This window comes from Leucoraja erinacea, chromosome 6, assembly GCF_028641065.1.
Source record: "Leucoraja erinacea ecotype New England chromosome 6, Leri_hhj_1, whole genome shotgun sequence".
NCBI lineage: Eukaryota > Metazoa > Chordata > Chondrichthyes > Rajiformes > Rajidae > Leucoraja > Leucoraja erinaceus.
The window spans coordinates 63,854,213-63,878,003 of record NC_073382.1 but is presented as its reverse complement, the minus strand read 5'-3'; the positions used below and the strand labels follow the sequence as shown (position 1 = coordinate 63,878,003).

Below are 23,791 nucleotides of genomic sequence, written 5' to 3'. Positions count from 1 at the left end.
CCGTGGCAACCTCGCTCCTTCCCTCCCTCCCTCCTGCCCTTCAACTCACACGGCAGCGCCAACGCCGCCAATCCACGCTACACCGTGCCTGCCAGACGTGTGTGTGTGCCCCCCACCTCCCCCATTTTGATTCTTTTTAGTCTGCTTTAATTTGTTGGTTGAGTGCCATCATTTCTGAAATGGTCTTAGTTACTTAAGCAGTAATAAGTGATTTTTGTCCAAACAATTGGAACTTGCATAAAATGTTTGCGTTATTAGCAGGACTGCCAACTCTCACGCATTGAGCGTGAGACTCGTGCAGTTCACAAAATTCTCATGTTCTCACGCTGATCACAAAATTTCTCACACTCAAATATCTGCGGGTGCTGAAAGTTCAAAATAAAGCTAAAATTGTTTTAGAGGTGAGTAAAAACCACGAGGGGAATATCGGGTGAATGTATAGTATTTTCCCCAGGATATGTGATTAGAGCACTAGAGGGGATTGGTTTAAAGCAGGGCTATCAAACTACCGGCATGTGGGGTGATTTTGGGGGGGAAAAAGTAGTTTAGTTTCTCCCATGCAGATGGTGTGATAGGTGAGACACGGCGGCGGTGGTCCCAGCACCAATTTAGTAAATAAGTAGGTGAATTGAGACTTGTGACTTTTCCATTGACTAGATCTATTATCCTCCTCTCTTTCTCTGCACTAAGTACCTTTGCTCAGTAAAGTATGAATGATACTCTTCCTTCTAAGCAGCATAAAATACATTGTGACTCTCCACAATTGTATATTTTCAGTGAATAAATAGGCACAAAATACTAGAGTAACTCAGCAGGACAGGCAGCAGTATCTCTAGAGAGAAGGAATGGGTGATGTTTTGGGTTGAGACACTTCTTCAGACAGAGTGTGATTACAAACAATTGTGTCTTTCAGACCTTGGACAGAAGTGCTATGAATGCACATTAAGAAAATGGCATTGAAAACCACAGACAAAAAAACTAAAACTGGAGGGAAGAAGGTTTCTCTCATAACAAATGAAATTGTTAAATTGCTGGAATAATAAATCTGGATTGAAAGAATGTCATCAAAGAACTCTGGACAGTTCTATAAACTTGTTCTCCTGCATTCAAACAAGTTTGGCACATTTTCAGAAGACTACTGATTTATAAATGATTGAGTGCAATCTGATCTTGTGAACCTAAAACCTATTTAATATTCTTTGGCTGGTTTCCTAATTTGAATAAATACCTTTTTACTTTGTAAGTTTTCGAAGATGATACACTGCCACTGCCATTTTCCAGTGTATCATAACGGCATCTCTTAATTGCTGTAGAATCCTCATAGACAAAAGGAAATATAATGTTTTGCTTACACTGTAGTCTCAATGACATGAGTTTTTCAGGCGCTTTGTTTGGCTCATTGATCTTTTCAAGTAGTAAAAGTATTGGAGTATATTCATGTTTGACAAACATAAAATACTGGTCCTTCTAATGTTTTGGAGTTATTTTTCTGAGTTTACTTGGAGTCAAAAGAAGCTAATAATTTAATTGCAACCTATCGCAAATTTAAAAAAAGTTTATAATTTCTTGTTCAAAGATCTTTAAAGAATTCACTTAGTATATTAGTTCAAAGCAGTAATATCCATCTGCTTTAACAATGGACACCTATTTTGTAAGGTGTAACACTGGTGGGAATCGTGAGAACAATTGTTTTTCACAAGCAACCATAATATTCTGCACTATATCACAGTCCTTGTTTGCTTTTTTTTTTCCACTCCATGTTTCAGTAAATGTGTTTTTTTTTTTTTTTCTCCCTGTTTGTGTGTAGTATACCACAAAAGGCCCACAGAAATGTTCTTGAGAAATAATTAGCTTGCACGACACTAGGTCAGCCAGGCTTCCTTTTGCTCATTGAAACTTCTGGAGGAACTGAATAGTTTAATTTAATCAAGATGAAAGAGCTTCTCACCTCCCGATGTATAGATGTTACTTTGATGTACAATAGCAAATAGTGAACTGTACAGTATGTCAAATTCACATCAACCCATAACTGAAAATAAAATTTGTATCACTAAATGTGTTCCTTGTACTTCGGACAGTTTCTTTTGATAGGAAACGTGCTGGCAGTCATATTGCATCATCTGATATATGTATCATATTGTATATCATATTGTAAAAGGATATACAATATACAATTGCACACATTAATAAATGTTGTTAAAACTCTGAACATGTAACGATCTTTTTCCTTGCAAAAGTGATATTTGTGTGCAACAGTGACAATGGCTGTGCTCGGTAAATGCTTGGAGAAAATCAATCGGGGTGAAAGTTGACGTGTATGATGCTGAGCAGTAAATACCACAACTTTTTTTGTCTTGGTTAGATTGATCCATATGGTGCTTTTTCCCCCAATTTTCTACTTTCGCCTTGAATGGTACTTTGAAAGTTGGCACTGAGGCATTATTGGATTTGAAAACTCCTTTGGTATTGAGCAAACTTGCTTGATGGTATACTTTTCCTTAATTTACAGATCAGTACAATATACCCCCGAATTAATCCCAAGTGGCTAATAGCTAATATGTAGGGGGAAAAAACTGCAGATGCTGGTTTAAACCAAAGATGGACACAAAATGCTGGAGTAATTTAGCATGACAGGCAACCTCTCTGGAGAGAAGCATTTTGTGTCTATCTTTGTAGCTAATATGTTGGACCACTAAGCGAACTCATGAAATTGCATGTTGCTCCAGTTACTGGTGCTCTGTAGCATTGTTTAATCTCTTTTAAGGTAGTATCTCCAGAACCACGGGGTCTAGATTTGAACGCTCTGTTTTGCAATATTAGATTATCATTGTATTTCAATATTATTCCAGTGTTTTTATAACCATAAACAACTTTTTTAATTGAGTACCAGATGTGAATGCTATAAACTTGAGTACTTTGGTTCTTTTTCCTTATGAAGCAGCAATTGCAAGTACCCCTTCCCCATAAATTGTCTTTCATTGCTGAGAAATTCAACCCTTATTGATAGTGTTCTCTTGTCTGTGCATTCTGTTTACATTAATGGAATGATTTTTGTAGGAAGAGATGCAGCAATAAAGCACATTAATTCTATGGAATGAGGATGTACTTTTAGGCATGATTGTTTCAAAATCGCAGATGTCATTTGCTGGTTACAGTACCTGCCTGAAATGCAGTTACAGAATCTGCCTGAAATGTTCTGTGGTCACAACTGCTCCACTAACTGGTGGGAAACAAATATGCGACATTACAAAATATCAAACCAAGAGGCAAGTCTCTATTAGGCTTTGCTGCTGTAGCTGTAATTGAGAAATCCTTTTTTGGAACCGATCCTGGCATTTCTATGTTAAGGAATAAAGTGGAATCATACGAGGTGGAATGTTAATGGCAAATTTCCAGAACACACTTGGAATCTTTTTAGAAACATTTTGGAATGCATATTTGTTTCTTTGGAATGCTTCTCCTGTTCATTTTGAGTTTGTTTCCATTATACAAAGTTAGATTTCCACCACCCCCCCCTTATTGATAGTGTTCTCTTGTCTGTACATTTTGTTTACATCAATGGAACGATTTTTGTAGGAAGAGATGCAGCAATGGAGCTCATCTATTCTATGGAATGAGGATATACTTTTGGGCATGAATGTTTCAAAATCGTAGATCTCATTTGCTGGCTACAGTACCTGCCTGAAATGCAGTGTTAATCCTGTTTGCATCCTCAGCCTTCGCCCTGCTGACCCAGCACACAACAGCGAAGAAGATGGCACTGGCCACCACCGATTGGAAGAACATCTACAGCATCTTACTGCAAATGTTTGAAGGAGCGGAGCCTTCTCAAAAAGTACAGCTGGCTCTATTCCTTCTTGCACAGGGCCTCAGTGTACATGGACCAGTCCAGCTCCAATAACCAATTCTGATTTCTACCAACAAAACATGGTATTGTTTGAATAACTGATGCCTACGTTAACCTGTATCTTGCTCGACAGGATATTGGAATGAAAATGAGGATCTTGTCTACCCATCATTATTATAGAATCTATTTCTGAACTGCCATCATTGGAGATATACTTGCAATTAAGAGTGCAGCAAAGATTTACCAGATTCATTGCTCATTTGTTTTGTTGGATGAGAAGAGATCACGCAGACCACTATCCAGTAGAGCTATCCAGGAGGTGATCCAGTTAGAGAGTCCAGAATCTTTAAGAAGCTTAGCAGATTTGATGCAGAGGTGATGCTTACTCTGGCTGAGGTGCCTAGAATCGGGTGTCATGGTTTCAAAATAAGGGATTGGCCCACTTGGGAAGAATATTTTCAGCCACAAGGTAGTGAATCTTTTAAATTCCCTACCCATGAGGGTTCTGGAGGCTTTGTCACTGATTATATTCAAGACACAGATTGACAGGCTTTTAGATGTTAAGGAAATGAAGGCACATGTGGCTAGTGCAGGAGATCACTGTTGAAATAAAAGATTAGTGGCGATTGTATCATATGGTCAGCCACATGGGAGATAAATTGCCATCTACTGCCTCAACATTTTATGGCCATTGCAAGTATATCTCCAGTGATGGCAGCTCAAAAATTGATTTTATAATAATGATGGGTAAACTAGATCCTCATTTTTATTTATATTTCTCATGCCTTTCTCTAATGTGTCCCATGGGTAATATAACTAATTTTGATCTAAGTGCCTAAAGCATACTTTGACAATTGATTTTCCATCTTTATTCATTGACGTAATCATATTTTGCATTCCCATTGGTACAGATCCATCCTGCTCCCTGGTAGTTTTTCATGTCCCATAAAATGCAACCCTTCTTTCCAGTGCTTGCCTCCACCAATTTGTACGTAGCTCAGGTAAACATATGTAGATAATATCCACTGAAGTCTTTTTTATTTAGTTTCTAGCATGGGGCATTCTCTAAAAAGGATTTGTATCTATTTTTAGTGCCCTGTGTGTATTGCAGGGATTGGATCTACCCCTCGTGGCCAATCCTATTCTCAAAGGATTGTTGTATGTCCTTCTGGCTATCGAATCTTCAAACGACCTATTACTTTCCCTAGGTACACAAAATTGCTGGAGAAACTCAGCGGGTGCAGCAGCATCTATGGAGCAAAGAAAATAAGCGACGTTTCGGCCCGAAACGTCGCCTATTTTCTTCGCTCCATAGATGCTGCTTCACCCGCTGAGTTTCTCCAGCAATTTTGTGTACCTTCAATTGTCCAGCATCTGCAGTTCCTTCTTGAACACTATTACTTTCCCTTTTGCTTTTGGAGGGTAGTTGTACCTATGGGCGGAAATCGCTTTTAAAACATGGGGGGGACACAAATTTCCTGGCAGGCCCGTGACAAGTGTGCATGACAACGAACAATTTTATCTCCCACTTTTTTTTTTCTCCTTCCCCCGCGCCCCCCGACAACAAGAAGCACAGTTTTATTTATTGTTTAAACACAGTATTACCGTCTGGTTGCCTGTGTAACGCACACAACAAGCTCCCACCCACAAATCACCAGATAATCTGTATTTTTCCCGTTTATTTGCAGTTCATTTGGGTTTTTTTTTTTAACTCTGCGCATTTAACAGTGCCATTTTAGCGGCAGTGTCAAGGAAGTTGTACTTTTTTTTTTTCCCCCCCGCAGACGAAACATTACACTCAAATCACATACCTTACCTCTAATACCCCTCTACATAAAAACAGTGTCAATGCCTCTTCAAGGTCTACTAATCCATCCATAACTTCTGTTGCAGGGGCAGCTGAAGGGATTTGGCGCTCGGAACAATGACAGCATTAAAAGATCATCTGAGCACCTTGAAATCAATCTCATGAGCACGAGTCGAGTAGTGACAGATAGCCGGGCGATGTGGTATCGATCAGCCCACATCGCACAGAGTGGAAAAGAATGAAATGGAAATTTGCAAATTATTGAACTGCAACTTTCCCCCTTCCCCGACACAAAGCAATAACATATTTGCCACATGTTTAATCTTTTTCACAAATATGTATAGAAAAGGCAGTACACCTCCCCTTTCTTCTGGCCATGTATTACGCAATATTCAGCAAGCCAACCTGGACAATTAGTTTGGTGTAACAGTTGTGTAGGAAGGAACTACAGGTGCTGGTTTTAACCAAAGATGGGCACAAAAAGCTGGAGTAACTCAGCGGAACAGGCAGCATCTCTGGAGAGAAGGAATGGGAGACGTTTCGGGTCAAGACCATTCTTCAGACCTGAAGACTGAGTCTGACCGGGGGAGACGGGAGCGTGGGGGTCATTATCACACACAAGACCACCCAGGGCTAAAGGGTGACTGGAATGCTGCTTGTACACTGAATCACTCCAGCATTTTGTGTTTATCTTTGGTGTGACAGTTGTCTCATTTCATTGGCTTCATGTATTGTGCACATGGAAGAGACGCTAGACATTTACATGCTGCTTGCATCTATCCATCCAAGTGTGCTCTTAATGAAATCTCACATCTTTGCGAGGGTGGGATGGAATGGATGTAACCACTGGCTAAAGCAAAGGCATAGTTAGGACAGGGAAATAATCCCACCACTCAATTAACAAGTTCCCAAATGTAAGAACTATTTATACATGTAACATTTTTGTTTTTAAATCAATGTAACTCTTTTTTGAGTTTAAATGCCGAGCTAAAACCCCGTCCTGTGGGAAGGGCTTGCGGCAGCTGGTTTCATGGTGCCTTCGTTGTTGGTGGTGCTAATCTTTCACATGGACCACTGTCAGTGCCAGTTTTCCCATCTTCCATAGCCGCTCTGCTTTAGTGGCGTCAGATGTCAAAGTATCTCTTGACACTGTTGCTGGAAATTTTCAGCATGGAGGCAGCCGTGCTCATGAACATAGCAGGTCATAGAATGTTAGTGTGGAAACAGGCCCTTCGACCCAACTTGCCCACACCGGCCAACATGTCCCAGCTACACTAGACCCCCCCCTGCCAACATTTAAGGATGTTATATGAATTTTAAAAATCCAATACCCGTTTTAAATCTTTCAAAAGCTATAACCACAACGTGATAAATAACACTAAATAAAACTGAAGCAAATAAAGCCAAACAGAAGAACTAACCTTGAAGGAGAGAGAGAGAAACCAACACGCAAACTGCTCACAAACTAACAAGAACATACATAAAGAAACTTTTGATAAACTAACAAAAATAAACATACTTAATTTAAAAAAATTCATAAAACATCCCTAAATGATGGGTAAAAATTACTAAATGATGTGGGTAAATGAGGGACTGTACCTGCGCACCAGGTTGAAGCCTGTACTCGCGGTCCAGAGCCCTTAATGACCGTTTTAAGAAATCCCCCCCATTAATTTTATTCAAAGGAACGCGGCGTCAGTAATACTTGAAGGTCAAAACAATTATATTTACTGATGAATGCATATCGATGTATTGGTGACACATTGTATAATTACTTGTTAACTACTGGCAGTTAACAAGCGCCAACAGTGGTAGTTAACAAATCGTTTTCGTCTCGGAGGAATCAAGTGATAAACGACTCCAATCTTTCTGCAGTGCTCATTAAACCCGAGGTTTTTAAAAATATTAAATTCCAAGGCAATTTTGCTGCAACATGTATCACAAAACATGGGGGGATTGTCCCCCACCTCTCAAAACATCGGAGGGGACACGCTCCCCCCCCCCCCCCCCCCCCCCCCCCCCCCATGGGTAGTACTGTTGCAGGGTGGGTACTTCTGCCCATGGGTAGTACTGTTGCAGGGTGTCATAACCAGTATTTGTCCAACAGTTATTGTCACTGTTCCTCAGATATCCTGTTCAGAATGCACAGTTTGCATGTCCTCGTTCTATAGCAGTTGGGTTCCTCTTGCTTTGCTTACTAAAAGATACAGCATCCCTACAATGATCCAATATGTTGCAGCATCTACAACCCACTCTGAGCCAGAGACTTAATAGGCAGGCATCAACCAGGGATATGCTTGTTGTGGACTGTTCTGCAGGCTGTTCTGCTTTCTCTTAACCTACATCTACAAGTACAACAGATTAAAATGTTTAGGAAGGAGTTGCAGATGCTGGTTTACACCAAAGATAGACAATACTGGAGTAACTCAGTGGGACAGGCGGCATCTTGGGAGAGATGGAATGGGTGATGTTTCAGGTCAAGACCCTCGATCAAACTCATTCAGACCCATCTGAAGAAGGGTCTCGACCCAAAATGTCACCAATTCCTTCTCTCCAGAGATGCTGCCTATCCTGTTGAGTTACTCCAAAATGTTGTGTCTATCTTAGGTTAAAATGTTGATGTTTTTTCCTGTTAAACTAGTTTCCTCATTTCATCCTTGATTGTTCACACTTGTGAGGAGCATCGGGATCTTCACCACCTCCTGTACACATTACGGCACATCCCAATTGTCCTTTCTGTTTGCTTTCAGCTTCATCCATCCTACGCCTCAACAATTTCCTGCTGTGTCTTGGGCTGCACATCAAAGCTTTTTTTTTTTTGAGCTGCCTTTTGATGTGCAAGTTGGAATCTTGAAAAACTTCCTTAAGGCTCTTTTCACAAAACCGCTTGAATCTGGATTTGGACTTATAACTGCGGAATGGAGTTCCCTATAGACTAGGAAAAGTGTTTTGAACATTTAAAAATAACAGGATCTCCAAAGTGACCCTTGAGGGGATTCTGTTCCCATATTTAGGCAGTCCTTTAGGAAACCTTGCTCATGTTTCAAATCCATTGGTAGGAATTTAAGTGTTTTGAGTATCTCTTAAACTAAAAAATCTTTCATTACGTGTATTGCTTAGATTTGAATAAATTTGAACAAACTTGTGTATTATATAAATGTGCATGAGTAGATGTTTATTTTCATGTTTATTTTTTCCTGAAGCAGCTTGGACTGTTTACTATTATTCGTCATCTAATAGTCACCCACTTTGTTCGAGGAAATGAGTCATTTCCACTCATTGGGCTGCATTGTTTTATTTTATGTGGAATACAATGAGCAATTATCTAATACAGGGAATCACCACAAACAGGTTTTCCAGTGTAATGATAAATATGAGCAATTCTTGTACAGTTCATGCTGCAATGATGCTTTGTTCCAGGGATAATTGTCCAGCATAAATAAACTGGGAGACCCATTATTAAAGAGCCATTTCCACCCAATATACAAACAGTTTTTGCATATTTTGCAGCATTATTGTGCATAGATTTATAGAGATTCCTATACTGACCTTTCTGTCCACTGTCTGAGTGAAGCTATATACAAATTGAAGGAACAGCACCTTGTATTTTGTTTGGGCAGTATGAATATTGATCTCTCTAATTTCAAGTAACTCTCTCTGCCTGCCCCTCCTTCCCTAATTATCTTGCTGGTTTCATTGTCTGTCCCTTTATTATCACCTCCTCAGTCCACAGGCAACAATGGACCATTGTGGGCTCTTTGACCATTGTGCCAGCATTGATTTGTTCTGTACCTGTTCATGTCTATGTTTGGTGTAAACCAGCATCTGCAATTCCTTCCTACACATAGATTTGTAGATTATGATTTACATTGAAAATTATTGTTTTTGTCTACATGGTTTCATGTAATTCCAGAACAAAGCATATACTTTCTCTTTTTAAGGTAAAACATTTGCCACTTCCCGATGGTTACATTTACCTATTATTTACATTGTGTGCATTGACATTTTAATAGCTTGTGCCCCTTTCAGCTCGACCTCTCCTCCCTGCTCTTGCCATACCTTCACTTAGCGATCCACCCCAACTCTGCATTTTGATGTATGGTCTCTGGGAAATCGGAAGTGCCACAGAAAATGCATCTGCATGTGTCGCTAGATGTGTTGCAGAGATAAGTTGTACTTTAATGACAGTAGTCGAAGATCTGGATTTTATTAATAGTGCCTTAAATTAGGGCTTGATTGATTAGAAAGGCATGTATGGAGATATTAGGGTGGAGGAGTTTCTTGGAGTTTGACCGTGTTGCAATGTGCTAGTTGAAGATTGGCACCACTATGTGGAGGGAGCTCTCTGGCTGTGATAACTATGGAGAAAGAATAACCTAGTTTTAGCAGATAAGTAGATCGCATAGTTGAGCTTTGTCAAACAATATGATGTCTCTCTAGTCATAGGGTGGTGCATCTGTGGAATTCATTGACACAGAAGGCTGTGGAGGCCAGGTCAATGGATAATTTTAAGACGGAGATTGACAGATTCTTGATGGGTGCTGGGGGTTATGGGAAGAAGGCAGGAGAATAGGGTTGATAGATCAGCTATGATTGAATGGTGGAGTTGATGTGATGGGTCGATTGGCCTATTTGAACTATTTGCCGATTCCTGGTATTTATCAACAGTGAGATGAGGACAGGACACACAATATCCAGCTTCGTGAATCAACAAATTTCCCCTCTGCATTCTTGTCCCCAATGCTCTTTCCCTGATCAAATTGTTTGTGTATAGTCAATAATATTCCTCATAATTATTTGTACAGTATAATTTGCCCTTAACAAACCATTGTGCCCCTCTGTCATTTGTATGTATTTTTGGCCTGTCTGGCAGGTTTATTCCAGATATCAGTAACATTTTGTGTGAGGAAGTTCCTTCTGACCTCTGAAATGTATTCATAAAGCCTACAATACATCCTCTATTGCTCCTTAAATGCCAGACACTGCCTGATACAGATCAAAGTGGTGCACAGGCTATATTACTCAAAGACCAAATTGAGCAAGATTTTCCCCAATGTTTCCCCTCTTTGCGATAAAGGTCAGTCTCAAGAAGCCACAGTTTTGTACTGTGTACACAAATAGAACGTTTTTGGACGGAAGTATTCAGAGCCACCTCCAAAACACTGAAAACTGCATTAGAGCCAGACCCAAAATTGATAATACTGGGAATTTCAGAGGCATGTAGCAATCTAACGATCTCTCAGGACGCTTTCTCGATTACGGTCTAATATCAGCAAAAAAACTTATACTTAATTTCTGGAAAAAGACAACAGTCCCTTCAGTGAAGATGTGGATTACAGAAATGATGGATACACTACATCTTTTATTAGGTTTGTCTTGAATGATAAACCGGAACGATTTTTTAAAATATGGTCTCCTTTTATTGAATCTCTTGAGCAATACAATGGTTGAACACACATTCGAAACTGATCGTGGGGCTGGGTGAGCAGGCGCATGGGTGGGTCAACGGATATCTCTCTCTTTCTTCCTTCTTTCCTTTCTCTCCTCGTCTCTTTTTAATTTAATGTTCTGTTTGAAATATGTTAAAATTGAAGCTGTGCGAGAGTTGTAAATTTGTCAAGTTTTTTTTTTCTTTTTCTTTGCTTCCAGAAATAAAAAAACAACAACATTATTTGCCTTTCATAAATCATTGGTCTGTATTTTAGGCCTGTCTGGCAGGTTTATTCCAGATAACCATAACATTTTGTGTGAAGAAATTCCTTCTGACCTCTGAAATGTATTTTTCTTTTTTCACCATGTTTTTTCTTTGATTATATATCAATTTTTTTTTTTAACCTTATTAAAATGTTATTTACATAGAATTGCTCCATCCTGTAACTGATGTTGTCCTCTGCTGTGGTGATTTGTACTTCTATGTGGTTTTTAAATTTGATATTGGACTTATTGATAATAATTGTTATTCTCCCTTTTTAGTTTGTTGATAAACTGTACATCATAAATCCTGAAAAAGGGCCTCGACCTGAAAAGTCACCCATTCCTTCTATCCAGATATGCTGCCTGTCTCACTGAGTTACTCCAGAATTTTGTGTATCTTCATCATAATCCCAAAAGTATTTTTATTATTAAAAATTCATGTATGGTATAACTCTGACTGTTCGAGTTATTTATCCAAAGATTATTAATTATCTCGGCAGTGGATGAGAAATAACCGCTTTACATGCACTTCCTGTGTTAAGCCTCCATCAATGTTGCACTTTATTCAGTGTTACAGCTTGCTTGGCTAAAGATACCTATTGTTTCATCTCTGTGTCTTAAAGTTTCTAAACTTAGAAACAAAACATTAATGGTAAAATATTTCTGCAAACATCTCCTGTGGAACAAGCATCAAAGAAACTTTGAGGCAATCAACATTGTTCTCCAAAGATCTGTTTTGCAGTTTGCAAGTGCTGCTTTGATCATAAATTCCACCATCCAAAAAAAAAAGGAAATGCATTTAGTCAGAACTAATGTTGCCGAGAAAAGCATCTCGTCGGAGATTAGAATCGGAAGTCAAGAGGCGTACCTTGTATCCCAAGGCAATACTCTAAAAAGCAAGAGGAAGTTTTAGCTCAACTTTTTTGGCACCGATTCTGTGCAGTTTATTTTTTGAGCTTTTTTTGTTTCCAATTGGATTTATTTTTGAAAAAAATCCATCCATCTGTACACTTTGTTAATAATCAGAAGCATATTCCACATTTATTTCCATTGATTCCGTGGTTACAAATCGTGATGCTTTGTTAGTAATTTTAACATGCAGGATACTAGATCCCAGGTTGAGTATCAGTCATAATATCACCGAATGGCAGAGAATAGTATCCATTGAAAAAATTCCCATTCATTTCTTTCACCTACTGCATCACTCTGATTTTTGAGTGTCTCTTCCTTTAATCTACAGAAGTAAAAATTGAAGGAAAATAGTTTGAAGGAATATGCGTTTTGTATTCTATGCAAAATGCTCAAATAGCACAATTATGAGCTGACAGCTAAAATGTCTTTCTTTAATTGCGCCTTAAAGTGCATGCTGTCTCATAGTAGGCTTTAAACTGAACTGCTTACTTGGAGACCATATCCTAAATATATTTGGAGTTACTGATTGAAAATAAACTTTCATGATATTTTTGTTTGCTACTGTCAAAAATTTGTGTTTGTGCAGGATTGTACATTAGTTGGCAGGTACCAATGGTGCTGAAGAATTTACCCTCCATTTTATTTGCAACAGTTCTGTAATATAAAGCAATATTACGTTGCAATATCTCTCCTCATGAGAATTCTCTGCCTCTTTAGAAATTGCATAAGATCTTACAACTTTTCTGTTGTAAGCGTTTATCTTTAACTACGTTATACATTATTGATTATTTTTCATGGTTGTTTTATAGTCGTGGAAATTTTAACTAGATATTTTACTTTACAGATAGAATTTTAATATGCAGATTGCTTTTAACGCTGAATATGCCCACCACATTTGAATGGGAATTATGCAAATGTACAACTTGCTTTTCCTGAATTTTAAAGATACAGAAATCTCATTGTGGCTGAGCCATATGACTTGCAATGTTCCCTGCCATTTGGTAAGAAGACGACTGATCTGGGATCTTGTTTGCTGACCCCACTTTGCTTTTCTTCCCTTACTACTCAAAATACTGTCTCAGCCAATAATATGGGCTACATACACACCTTTCCAGTGCATGAAAGCATGCATTGAAGTACTTCTAGCCTCGTATGTTGAAATTGTTGGCTAAGAGAATTGCTATGCTCATAGATATAATTAATTTTCATCTATATTTTATGCCTAAATAAGCTATTTGTCTTGTGAGGTATATGGAAGGGGTTATTTTACAGCCACACTGGATACGATATTATTGAAAAGTTGATCAGTTCTCTGGCTCCTCTCAATTAGATGAAGTCTGCAAAACAGACAAGGATATCACAGTTTGCACAAAAATCAGTGGCTGCGAGGAGCTTAAAACTCAATCCAGGCCATTGTTTGATCTTAAGTATGTTTTGGCTACAGCATGGCTTTCAATCAGTGCTGTTTGATTGAGAATTATTTTTTCTGTTTTTGCAGGGTATGGCATTTAGTCTTGAGGAACGGCTACAGCTTGGAATACATGGCCTGCTCCCACCATGTTTTTTAACTCAGGATGTACAGGTTCTCCGTGTCCTTAAGAGCTATGAGACCAAAAGCAATGATCTTGACAAGTAAGTTAAAATAAATTTCCAATCATAGGCAAATGCACAAATGGGTGTGCGTTTTGTTTGCTTTTCATCTGCTTTTGTTGATGAGAACTGTTTTAAATAAGGAACTCTACCTCCATTGCAAATAGTCAAGTCCTTCGTCAAAGGCAGGGGTGGGATAAAACAGAGACATGGGATACTACAGAAACTAGAACTTTGCGCAAAGTGAATGTTAAGCTAATATATTTTCATTTTTCAGAATATATTCTCATCTGAAACGGTACTTAATTTAATGAAAGATAAACCTCCTGTAATTGAAGTTCAATAAAAAGGCATGTCATTGTTGTTGGAAATGCACCCTAAATCCTATATCTCTATCTATATCGAAGGAGCAATTATCTCTCTGAAAAAATATTCCCAGAGCTTCCTTCCTTTTGCAGGATTTATAGTGAAAGGATGCACCTTAATGCATTGAGTACAAATTTGTGTCATGCAATCATTACTTTGCTAACAAACAATTGGAAGTGTTGTAAATTAATGTTGAAGGGGCTAGATTCACACTGCTGGTCTTCGATGTGTCTGGAGTGGTAATTGCTGCACACATGAACTGGCTTTGCATTCTTACTGTTACAAACTTTTTTGCAAATTAGGCCGTGTAATATTTTACATGAACAGATGTACACAACATCAACACCATCAAAGGTTTAAAGGTTATCTGTAATTCCAATTCAGCAATTTTTTTAACGTTGTTTCATCCATACCCATTCAGATAAATTTTTGGTCCTCCCTAAAATCAGGTTTGTAGATTGTCATCAATATTCCTGATGTTTTGCATCACTTAACCTTCTGATTTGTTGTGATCTACAAATCAACTTTATTTGTCATGTACACGTACAAGATGTACAGTGAAATTAAAGTGGCAATGCCTGCGGGATTGTGCAAAACAACAGAACCAGTATTTACATTTAAAAAAAGACACAACAGTATTTACGCCCTGGTGAGATCAGAATTTACAGTCCTGATGGCCTGTGGGAAGAAAGTCAGTCTCGGCCTCTTTTTTTATTTTTTTTGTTTGGCTGCGTGACAGGGGAGACGCTTGCCTGACCGTAACAGCTGGAACAGTCCGGTGCTGGGGTGGTAGGGATGCTTCATGATCCTGCAGATTAAAGATCTGCACCTCCTGGTGTATAGGTCCTACAGGGGGGGGGACTGTAGTTCGCATGGTGCATTCGGCCGAACGCACTACTCTCTGCAGAGCCTTCCTGTCCTGGGCAGAGCTGTTGCCAAACCAGATAGAGATGTTTCCAGTCAAGATGCTTTCTACAACCCCAGAGTAGAAGGATTGAAGGATCCTCAGAGAGATCTGAATTTCCTCAGCTGCCTGAGGTGACAAAGGCACTGCCTTGCCTCTCTCACCAGAGTGGCAGTGTGTGTTGTCCATGTCAGATCCTCTGTGATGTGGACTCCCAGGCATTTAAAGCTGCTCACCCTATCCACAGTAGTCTCATTTACCCCCAGTGGCATGTACATCCTCGGTTGTTGTGCCCTTCTAAAGTCCACAATCAGCTCCTTAGTTTTAGCGACATTCAAGAGGAGGCTGTTATCCTGACACCAGAGTGCCAGGACAGCCACCTCCTCCAGGTAGGCCTTCTCATCATTATCAGAGATCAGGCCACCACCACAGTGTCATCAACAAACTTAATGATGGAGTTGGAGCTGAACCTGGCCACACAGTCATGTGTGTACCAGGAGTACAGTAGAGGGCTGAGGATGCAACCCTGGGGGGGGATGTTGTGTTTAGGGTGAGGGGGTTGGAGGTATGTCTCCCTATCTTGTCCACATGGGGCCTGGCAGTGAGAAAGTCCAGGACCCAGGCACACGGGGGTGTACAGTCCCAGTTCCAGCAGCTTCGCAGCAAGCCTGGTGGGGACTATGGTGTTGAAAGCTGAACTGAAATCAATGTTCTCTCCATTATAAAGCCAGTCAATCTAGAACTGGCCATTTTGTCTGATTTAAAACTTGCATCTCAGTTATTTTGTACAGATCTAGGACTTTAATACAGCTCAGATATTTGGCTACCAACGGTCTGAATGGTTTGCTTCCTCTTTGATCCTATAAAAATGGTCTGGGTGACTCCAGAATGCCATGTTTACTGACTTGCAGCTGAACTAATCTAAAATTTAGTGATTGAAACATGAAAGTCATTCAAGCTCCGTGTGATCCAAAGTCAGGAGATCTGAATATTTCAGCAGAGATATTATGGTGCTCATTATCGCACGGCATGTTGGCCAGCATAGCGAGAGGATTTGAGTATAGGAGCAAGGAGGTCCTACTGCAGTTGTTCAGGGCCCTGGTGAGACCGCACCTGGAGTATTGTGTGCAGTTTTAGTCTCTTGATTCTTGCTATTGAGGGAGTGTAGCGTAGGTTCACCGGGTTAATTCCTGGGATGGCGGGACTGACGTATGATGAAAGAATGGGGCGACTGGGCTTATATTCACTGGAATTTAGGATAAGAGGGGATCTTGTAGAAACATATAAAATTCTTAAGTTATTGGACAGGCTAGATGCAGGAAAAATGTTCCCGATGTTGTGGGAGTCCAGAAGCCGGGGTCACAGTTTAGGAATAAGGGGTAGGCTATTTAGGACTGAGATGAGGATAAACCTTTTCACCGAGAGAGTTGACAAGCTGTGGAATTCTCTGCCACAGAAGGCAGTGGAAGCCAATTGATTGGATGTATTAAATAGAGAATTGAATATAGCTCTTGGGGCTAACGGAATCAAGGGATATGGGGGGAAAGCAGGAACAGGATACTGATTCTGGATGATCAGCCATGATCATGTTGAATCGCGGTGCTGGCTCGAAGAACTGAATGCCTACTCCTGCACCTATTTCTGTTAACCCACCATTTCTACCATCCCACCTGCTGCTCCACAAACATTTGCTGTCGGGTTGTTCAAGAGCCAAATCTCTTGCAATTATGGTGCTTTCATCTTTGTAGAACATATTTGCACAAAAATGTTGTGAAAGGGAGAATGTTCCCACTCGAGCTGTGCTGCTCCAGAAACCTGAAAGATATTGTTGAAAAGCGATAGAAATAAATGTAGGTATGCTGCTTGGGTGCTGAAAGCTATTTGGAAGCCTCATTGCTGTGACCTGAGAGAATAGGTTAGGGAGGAAGGGTAGTCTGTTTATTGATATTATGATTTACTGTTACAGAATCTTAAAGTGACTTTTAGATTGTGTTCCTTAAGTTAATGGAAAATCTAGTAAAATGTCATATTTTGTGCACTGGTTCAATGCAAGTTATCAATGTTCCTTTTTAATATTGTCAAAACAAACATTTTATAATCAAACTCAAAGTAAAATTGGTGCGTAACCTCCTAACTTTCTTTTGTGTGCATTCCAGAGAAACAAGTACTTTGTGTCCTCCATTAATGGAGAGGGTCCAGAGATTGGGGGAAAAAAGATAATGTGGCAGTTAAGCCAAATTTAATGAAAATGGATTTTATTGTCCTCAAATATTTCAAAATGTAATGGATTTAAGGTTTTCTACAATTGGGTTTGTTCAAGATCCTTAGGCCTCAACCTCCCCCCCCCCCCCCCCCCCCCCCCCCCCCATTAACTTAACTCATCCCAATGACCCCCTTGCTTCCAATGTTTTGCTGTCAGGTTGTTCAACAACCAACCTTCATATTTTTATGAAATTTTATTATTTGAGGAAACACAGTTGAATTTCTTTCTTTGCTTCCCTTCCAACAGGTAGGCAGATTGGGAGTCAGGAAGGTTGTCATGTGCCTAGCCTTTGGTAGAAAGCCTCAGATTGAACCAGCAGGAAGGGAAGATAGACACAAAATGCTGGAGTAACTCAGCGGGTCAGGCAGCATTTCTGGAGAATGGGAATAGGTGACATTTCGGGTCAAGACCCTTGCAGTCTGAAGAAGAGTCTCGACCCAAAACTTCACCTATTTCTTTTTGGAGGGGGGGGGGGGGGGGGGGAGTGATTGATCAGTCTGGAAGGGTAGTGCCAATTGTGGGAGGATAGACAGTTAACAGGAACTGCTGTCCAAACTCTATGGCAGAAAATAGCATAAGACTGGCAGCAAGGAGATCATTGCAACAAATTAATAGAGAGGGTGGTAGACTGGGGTGACATCCAAAAAGTGTGTGCATTATTTTAATAAAATAAATAACTTTTAAACTTGCACTTTAAGCAATTTGTAAGTGAAGAGTATGCTAGAAATGTAAATATTGAACATAAGAAAAACTTGAATCCATTATATTTTGAAATATTTGAGGACAATAAAATCCATACACATGAAGGGATAGATTAGTACGGGTGTCGGAGGTAATGGCGAGAGGGCAGGAGAATGGGGTTAGGAGGGAGAGATAGATCAGGCATGATTGAATGGCGGAGTGGGCTTGATGGTCTGAATGGCCTAATTCTGCTCCTATTCCTTATGACATGCAACATTAGTTATTTCTAGGACTGGGGACGTCACCAAGTAAATAAAGCTTAGTACATCAAACATTTTACAGTGGTGTAATATTCGCAGGGTGTTTTAAAGAATTTGTGAGCTATTCGCACCCAAGTTCTCATGAGATCACTGATATCAGAGGTTTATGCTGAAGGTTGCTGCAGGTAATCAGCAAATGTCAAATTTTCACATTTAACTGCAGGAGTGTTAACTGCAGGAGTGTCCTCCAGCAGCTGCTGTCAATTTGCTGCTGTAATGGCATGGAATTCTATTTGCTTTTGGGACACATGGCATCGCAGGTGTTTGTAATTGCTCAGGTGTGTTTAATTGATTCCTTAATGCAGGTATAAGAGAGCTCTCAGCACCTAGTCTTTCCTCCAGTCTTTCCATCACCTTTGGAATTTTTTATTGCTGTTTTATCAACATGAGGACCACAGTTGTGCCAATGAAAGTCAAATAAGCCATTATGAGACTGAGAAACAAAAATAAAACTGTTAGAGACATCAGCCAAACCTTAGGCTTACCAAAATCAACTGTTTGGAATATCATTAAGAAGAAAGAGAGCTCTGGTGATCTTACTAATCACAAAGGACTGGCAGTTCAAGGAAGATATCCACAGCTGATGACAGAAGAATTCTCTCTATAATAAAGTAAAATGCACAAACAGCTGTCTGACATATCAGAAACACTCTTCAGGTGTGGATTTGTCAATGACCACTGTGCAAAAGACTTCATGAACAGAAATACAGATGCTACACTGCAAGATGCAGATCACTGGTTAGCTGCAAAAATGGGATGGCCAGGTTACAGTTTGTCAAGAACTACTTAAAAGAGCCACCACAGTTCTGGAAGAAGATCTTGTGGACAGATGAGATGAAGATTAATTTATATCCGAGTGATGGCAAGAGCAAAGTGTGGAGAAGAGAAGGAACTGCCCAGATCCAAAGCATACCACCTTATCTGTGAAACACGGTGGTGGGGGTGTTATGGCCTGGGCATGTATTGCTGCTGAAGGTATTGGCTCACTTATTTTCACTGATGTTACAACTGCTGATGGTAGTAGCATAATGAATTTGGAAGTGTATAGACGCATTCTATCCGCTCGTTCAAACGAATGCCTCAAAACTCTTTGGCCGGCGGTTCATTCTACCGCGACAATGATTCCAAACATACTGCTGCAGCAACAAAGGAGTTTTTCAAAGCTTAAAAAATGGTAAATTCTTGAGTGGCCAAGTCAATCACCCGATCTGAATCCAATTGAGCATGCCTTTTATATGCTGAAGAGAAAACTGAAGGGGACGAGCCCCCAAAACAATTATAAGGTAAAGATGGCTGCAATACAGGCCTGGCAAAGCATCACCAGAGAAGACACCCAGCAACTGGTGATGCCCATGTATCGCAGACTTCAAGCAGTCATTGCATGCAAAGGATATGCAACACAATACTAAACATGACTGCTTTCATTTACATTACATTGCTGTGTCCTAAACATTACGGTGCCCTGAAATGGGGGCATTATGTATAAACACTGCTGTAATGTCTACATGGTGAAACCAAGATGTATAAAAATGGCCTTTATTAAAATCTGACAATGTGCAATTTAACCACACGTGATTTTTTTTTTTTTTTTCTATTACAAATCTCAAATTGTGGAGTACAGAGGCAAATAAACAAATTATGGGTTTTTGTCCCAAACATTATGGAGGGCACTTTATTTGGGATTGTTGAATGGGCAACACGGGTGTTACAGACTTGGATTGAGAATACCATGAATGGAGACACAAGTGTACATTTCAGTAGGTCATTTTGCCATGTTGCTATTTTGCTGTAGCAAGGTGCAATATAACCCCTGTAACTAAGAATGACAAAATAAGTGATATTTGCATTATCCAACTTAATGTACTTGGTCTGCCAGGCCGCCACTAGTATCTGCCAGTCCAGGTGAAGGTCCGTGTTGGGTTTAACGTACCAGTATCTGGGTAGTTCTACACAGCCGTAGATCCATTTAATGCTCACACCATTGCTCAGATTATGATTCTCTGCACTCAAGGACGTAATTTAAAAAAAATAAAAAATTGCGGAAGCTCCTGTAACCCTGCATTTCTGTTCCTAGAGAAGTATTGTGGAGTTTCACACAAATGGGTTTGTCCATCTTTGTATGCTTATTTACAGATACTGCACAATAATAACTCGCGCGAAATGTGAGTTATTATTGCAGCTCTGCAACTGGACACTGGACTTCCTCACTAACAGACCACAGTCTGTTAGGGTCAATAACCTCACCTCCTCCACTATAACACTGAACACCGGAGTGCCACAGGGCTGTGTGCTCAGCCCTCTCTTCTACTCCCTCTTCACCCACGACTGCATCCCAAAGTACGGATCCAACGCCATTGTTAAGTTTGCTGACGATACCACGGTAGTAGGACTGATCAGCGACAACGATGAGTCAGCCTACAGGGATGAGATCCAGCACCTGACCACCTGGTGTGCCAACAATAACCTCGTCCTCAACTCCAAAAAGACGAAGGAGATTATTGTCGACTTCAGGCAGACCAGAGGAGGCAGTCATACCGCCATCCATATAAACGGGACTGAGGTGGAGCGCGTCTCCAGCTATAAATTCCTCGGAGTACATATCCCTCAACACCTCCAAGCTGATCAAAAAGGCACAGCAGCGCCTTTACTTCCTTAGGAGGCTCAAGAAAGCCCACCTGTCCCCCCAGATCCTGACCAACTTTTACCGCTGTACCATAGAGAGTATCCTGACCACCTGCTTCACGGTATGGTACAGCAGCTGCACTGCTGCGGACAGGAAGGCACTGCAACGGGTGGTGAAAACCGCGCAGCACATCATCGGTGCCCCGCTCCCTGCCATGGATGCCCTCCACCGAAAACGGTGTCTGAGACGGGCTGGGAAGATCATCAAGGACCCCTCACACCCCAACCATGGACTGTTTGCCCTCCTCCCATCAGGGAGGCGGTACATGAGCCTCGGGTCACATACTAGTAGGATGAGGAAAAGCTTCTACAACAACACAATCACACTGCTGAACTCGGAGTCCCGACGATAGATTTCTCTGGTCCCTCCGTCCCCTTTGTTTAATCATTCTGTATTTCCTGATTATTCTGTATCTTCCCTCTTTCTATTTTTTTTTTTTTTTTTTCTTTATGTACAACTACTACAGACTGACGCAAAACTGCATTTCGTTGTACTGATACTTGTATTTGTGCGATGACATTAAAGTTGAATTGAATTGAATGTGGATGCATGCTGAACTTTCCTAACATACAATTGAATTGCGTGCTTCAAGTGGCCTGTCTGAGTTGTTTCCTCCAAATGTATTAATAATGCTGTGCATCAGCTTTGACCTGTTCTGACTGCGGTTATAAAAGTCCTTCCAAAACCTGGCAGCAATTGTTCGCAATGAACCTTTTCTCACAATAGGCTGACTTGGAGCCATATTATGTAATGGTATTTGGAGGCAGCAGACTTGAAACATCTGATTTATGGAACAATAGCAGAAGAAAGGTAATTTCCAATAAAATGTGTCATTGCTTCTCTTTGAACATTTTTTTTTTCCAGAATTTAATGCCAGTCCATCCATAATGTGTTCATGCCTGCATTTTCACAGATTATTATCCCAAAAGTGAAATCAAATACTATGAACACCAAGCTCTTTACTAATAAATCAAAATATTCAGAACTATCTAGTGTGCCAAAAAACACAGTTGGAGTAAAGGTCAGACAGCATCTCTGGAAGACGTGGATAGGTGATATTTCGGGTTGGGACCCAAAATATCATCTATCAATGTCCCCCAGAGATGTTGCTCCAACACTTTATTTGCTTTTTGTAAATTAGCATCTACATTTTGTTGTATCTGTCAGGTATGCCAAATTTTTGCATTTATTTGTACATGAAAATGAATTACACATTTAGTTATGTTTTCCTTCATATTAAAATGTAAGAACTGTTTGGTGATGTCTTTTTTTTTTAATCCTGTGGGAGATGCAATGTGGATGAATTTGTGGAATGAATCTTTCAACAATTTTTCAGTGTTAACCAGTAATGAAAACTTAATTTAATTTGTTCTCATCCTCAGGTATATTATCCTAATGACTCTCCAGGATCGGAATGAAAAGCTTTTCTATAGAGTGCTGACCTCCAACATTGAAAGATTTATGCCGATTATTTATACCCCCACAGTGGGCCTGGCATGTCAACAGTACGGCCTCGCATTTAGAAGACCGAGGTGAGTTGACACTTTTGTGAAACACATTTTATGAAATGAAATGGAATGAAATACGTTTATTGTCATTGCACAACAACTGTACAACGAAATTCCATTGCATCTCCTTCGGTGTGTACATAGAAGACACAGGATAAAAGATTTAAAAAGAACAAAACACAACAGCCATTTACTCGCATATACACAAGATCAGTAAAGAAAATAATAAATAGGTATTAAAATATTTTAAAGAATATTGCACATTATCTTGCACCCCGAATTATATTGTGCTTCCCCCAGTGTTCTCTGTTAGAGTTAAGTTCTTTTATCGCACATGGGTAGAAACTATTTTTTAGTCTACTGGTGCGAGCTTTCAGAGACCTGTATTGCCTCCCAGAGGGTAGCAGAGTGAAAAGGTGGTTGGCAGGGTGGGATGTGTCCTGCTTGATGTTTGTGGCCCAGCGCAAGCATCAGGCCCTGTAAATGTCATCCAGGGAGGGCAGTTGAGCGTTTGTGATGCTCTGTGCTTTTAATAACTCTCTGCACCGCCCTCCTCTCAGCCACAGTGCAGCTAGCAAACCACACCAGGATGCCATAGGTGAGGATACTTTCCACGGCGCACCGGTAGAAGGACAGCAGCAGCGGCTGTGAAACGTTTGCTCTCCGCAGAGACCTCAGGAAATACAGCCGCTGCTGTGACTTCTTCACGAGAGTGACGGTGTTCATTGTCCATTTGAGGTCCTGGGAGATGTATGTTCCCAGGAACTTAAAGTCAGTGACTCTCTCCACCATGTCTCCTTTGATGTAGAGAGGAGCAGGTTCCTCTCTCCTCCTCCTCCTGAAGTCAATAACTAGTTCTTTTGTTTTGGTTGGGTTGAGTACCAGGTTATTTTTAAGTGCACCAGGCAGTCAGTTTTTGGACTCCATCTCTGTAGGCAGACTTGTCGTTGTTATTTATCAGCCCCACCACAGTCGTGCCATCTGCAAACTTGATGATCCGGTTTGTGCTGTGTATTGGTGTGCAGTCATGGGTGTATATTGTGTATAAGACAGGACTCGGCACACAACCTTGTGGCACTCCTGTGCTGAGCGTCAGGACTGGGGAGTGATTAGACTGTTAAGTCCTTGATCCATTTGCATGTGTTGGCATTAACACCCAGGTCAGACAGTTTGTCCACCATTCTGCTGGGGATGATGGTATTGAATGCAGAACTAA

The 23,791-nt window shown here is 40.4% G+C and overlaps 1 protein-coding gene across 1 annotated transcript in view; it reads left to right on the top strand.

Moving 5' to 3' along the window:
• The window catches only part of LOC129698238 (NADP-dependent malic enzyme-like), a 77,295-nt gene that overhangs the window by 14,448 nt on the left and 39,056 nt on the right, over window positions 1-23,791 (top strand). Inside the window, exons 2-3 of the mRNA XM_055637247.1 lie at window positions 13,759-13,892; window positions 22,450-22,599. Coding sequence (XP_055493222.1) covers window positions 13,759-13,892; window positions 22,450-22,599 — 284 coding nt within the window. The remainder of the gene's footprint in view (window positions 1-13,758; window positions 13,893-22,449; window positions 22,600-23,791) is intronic.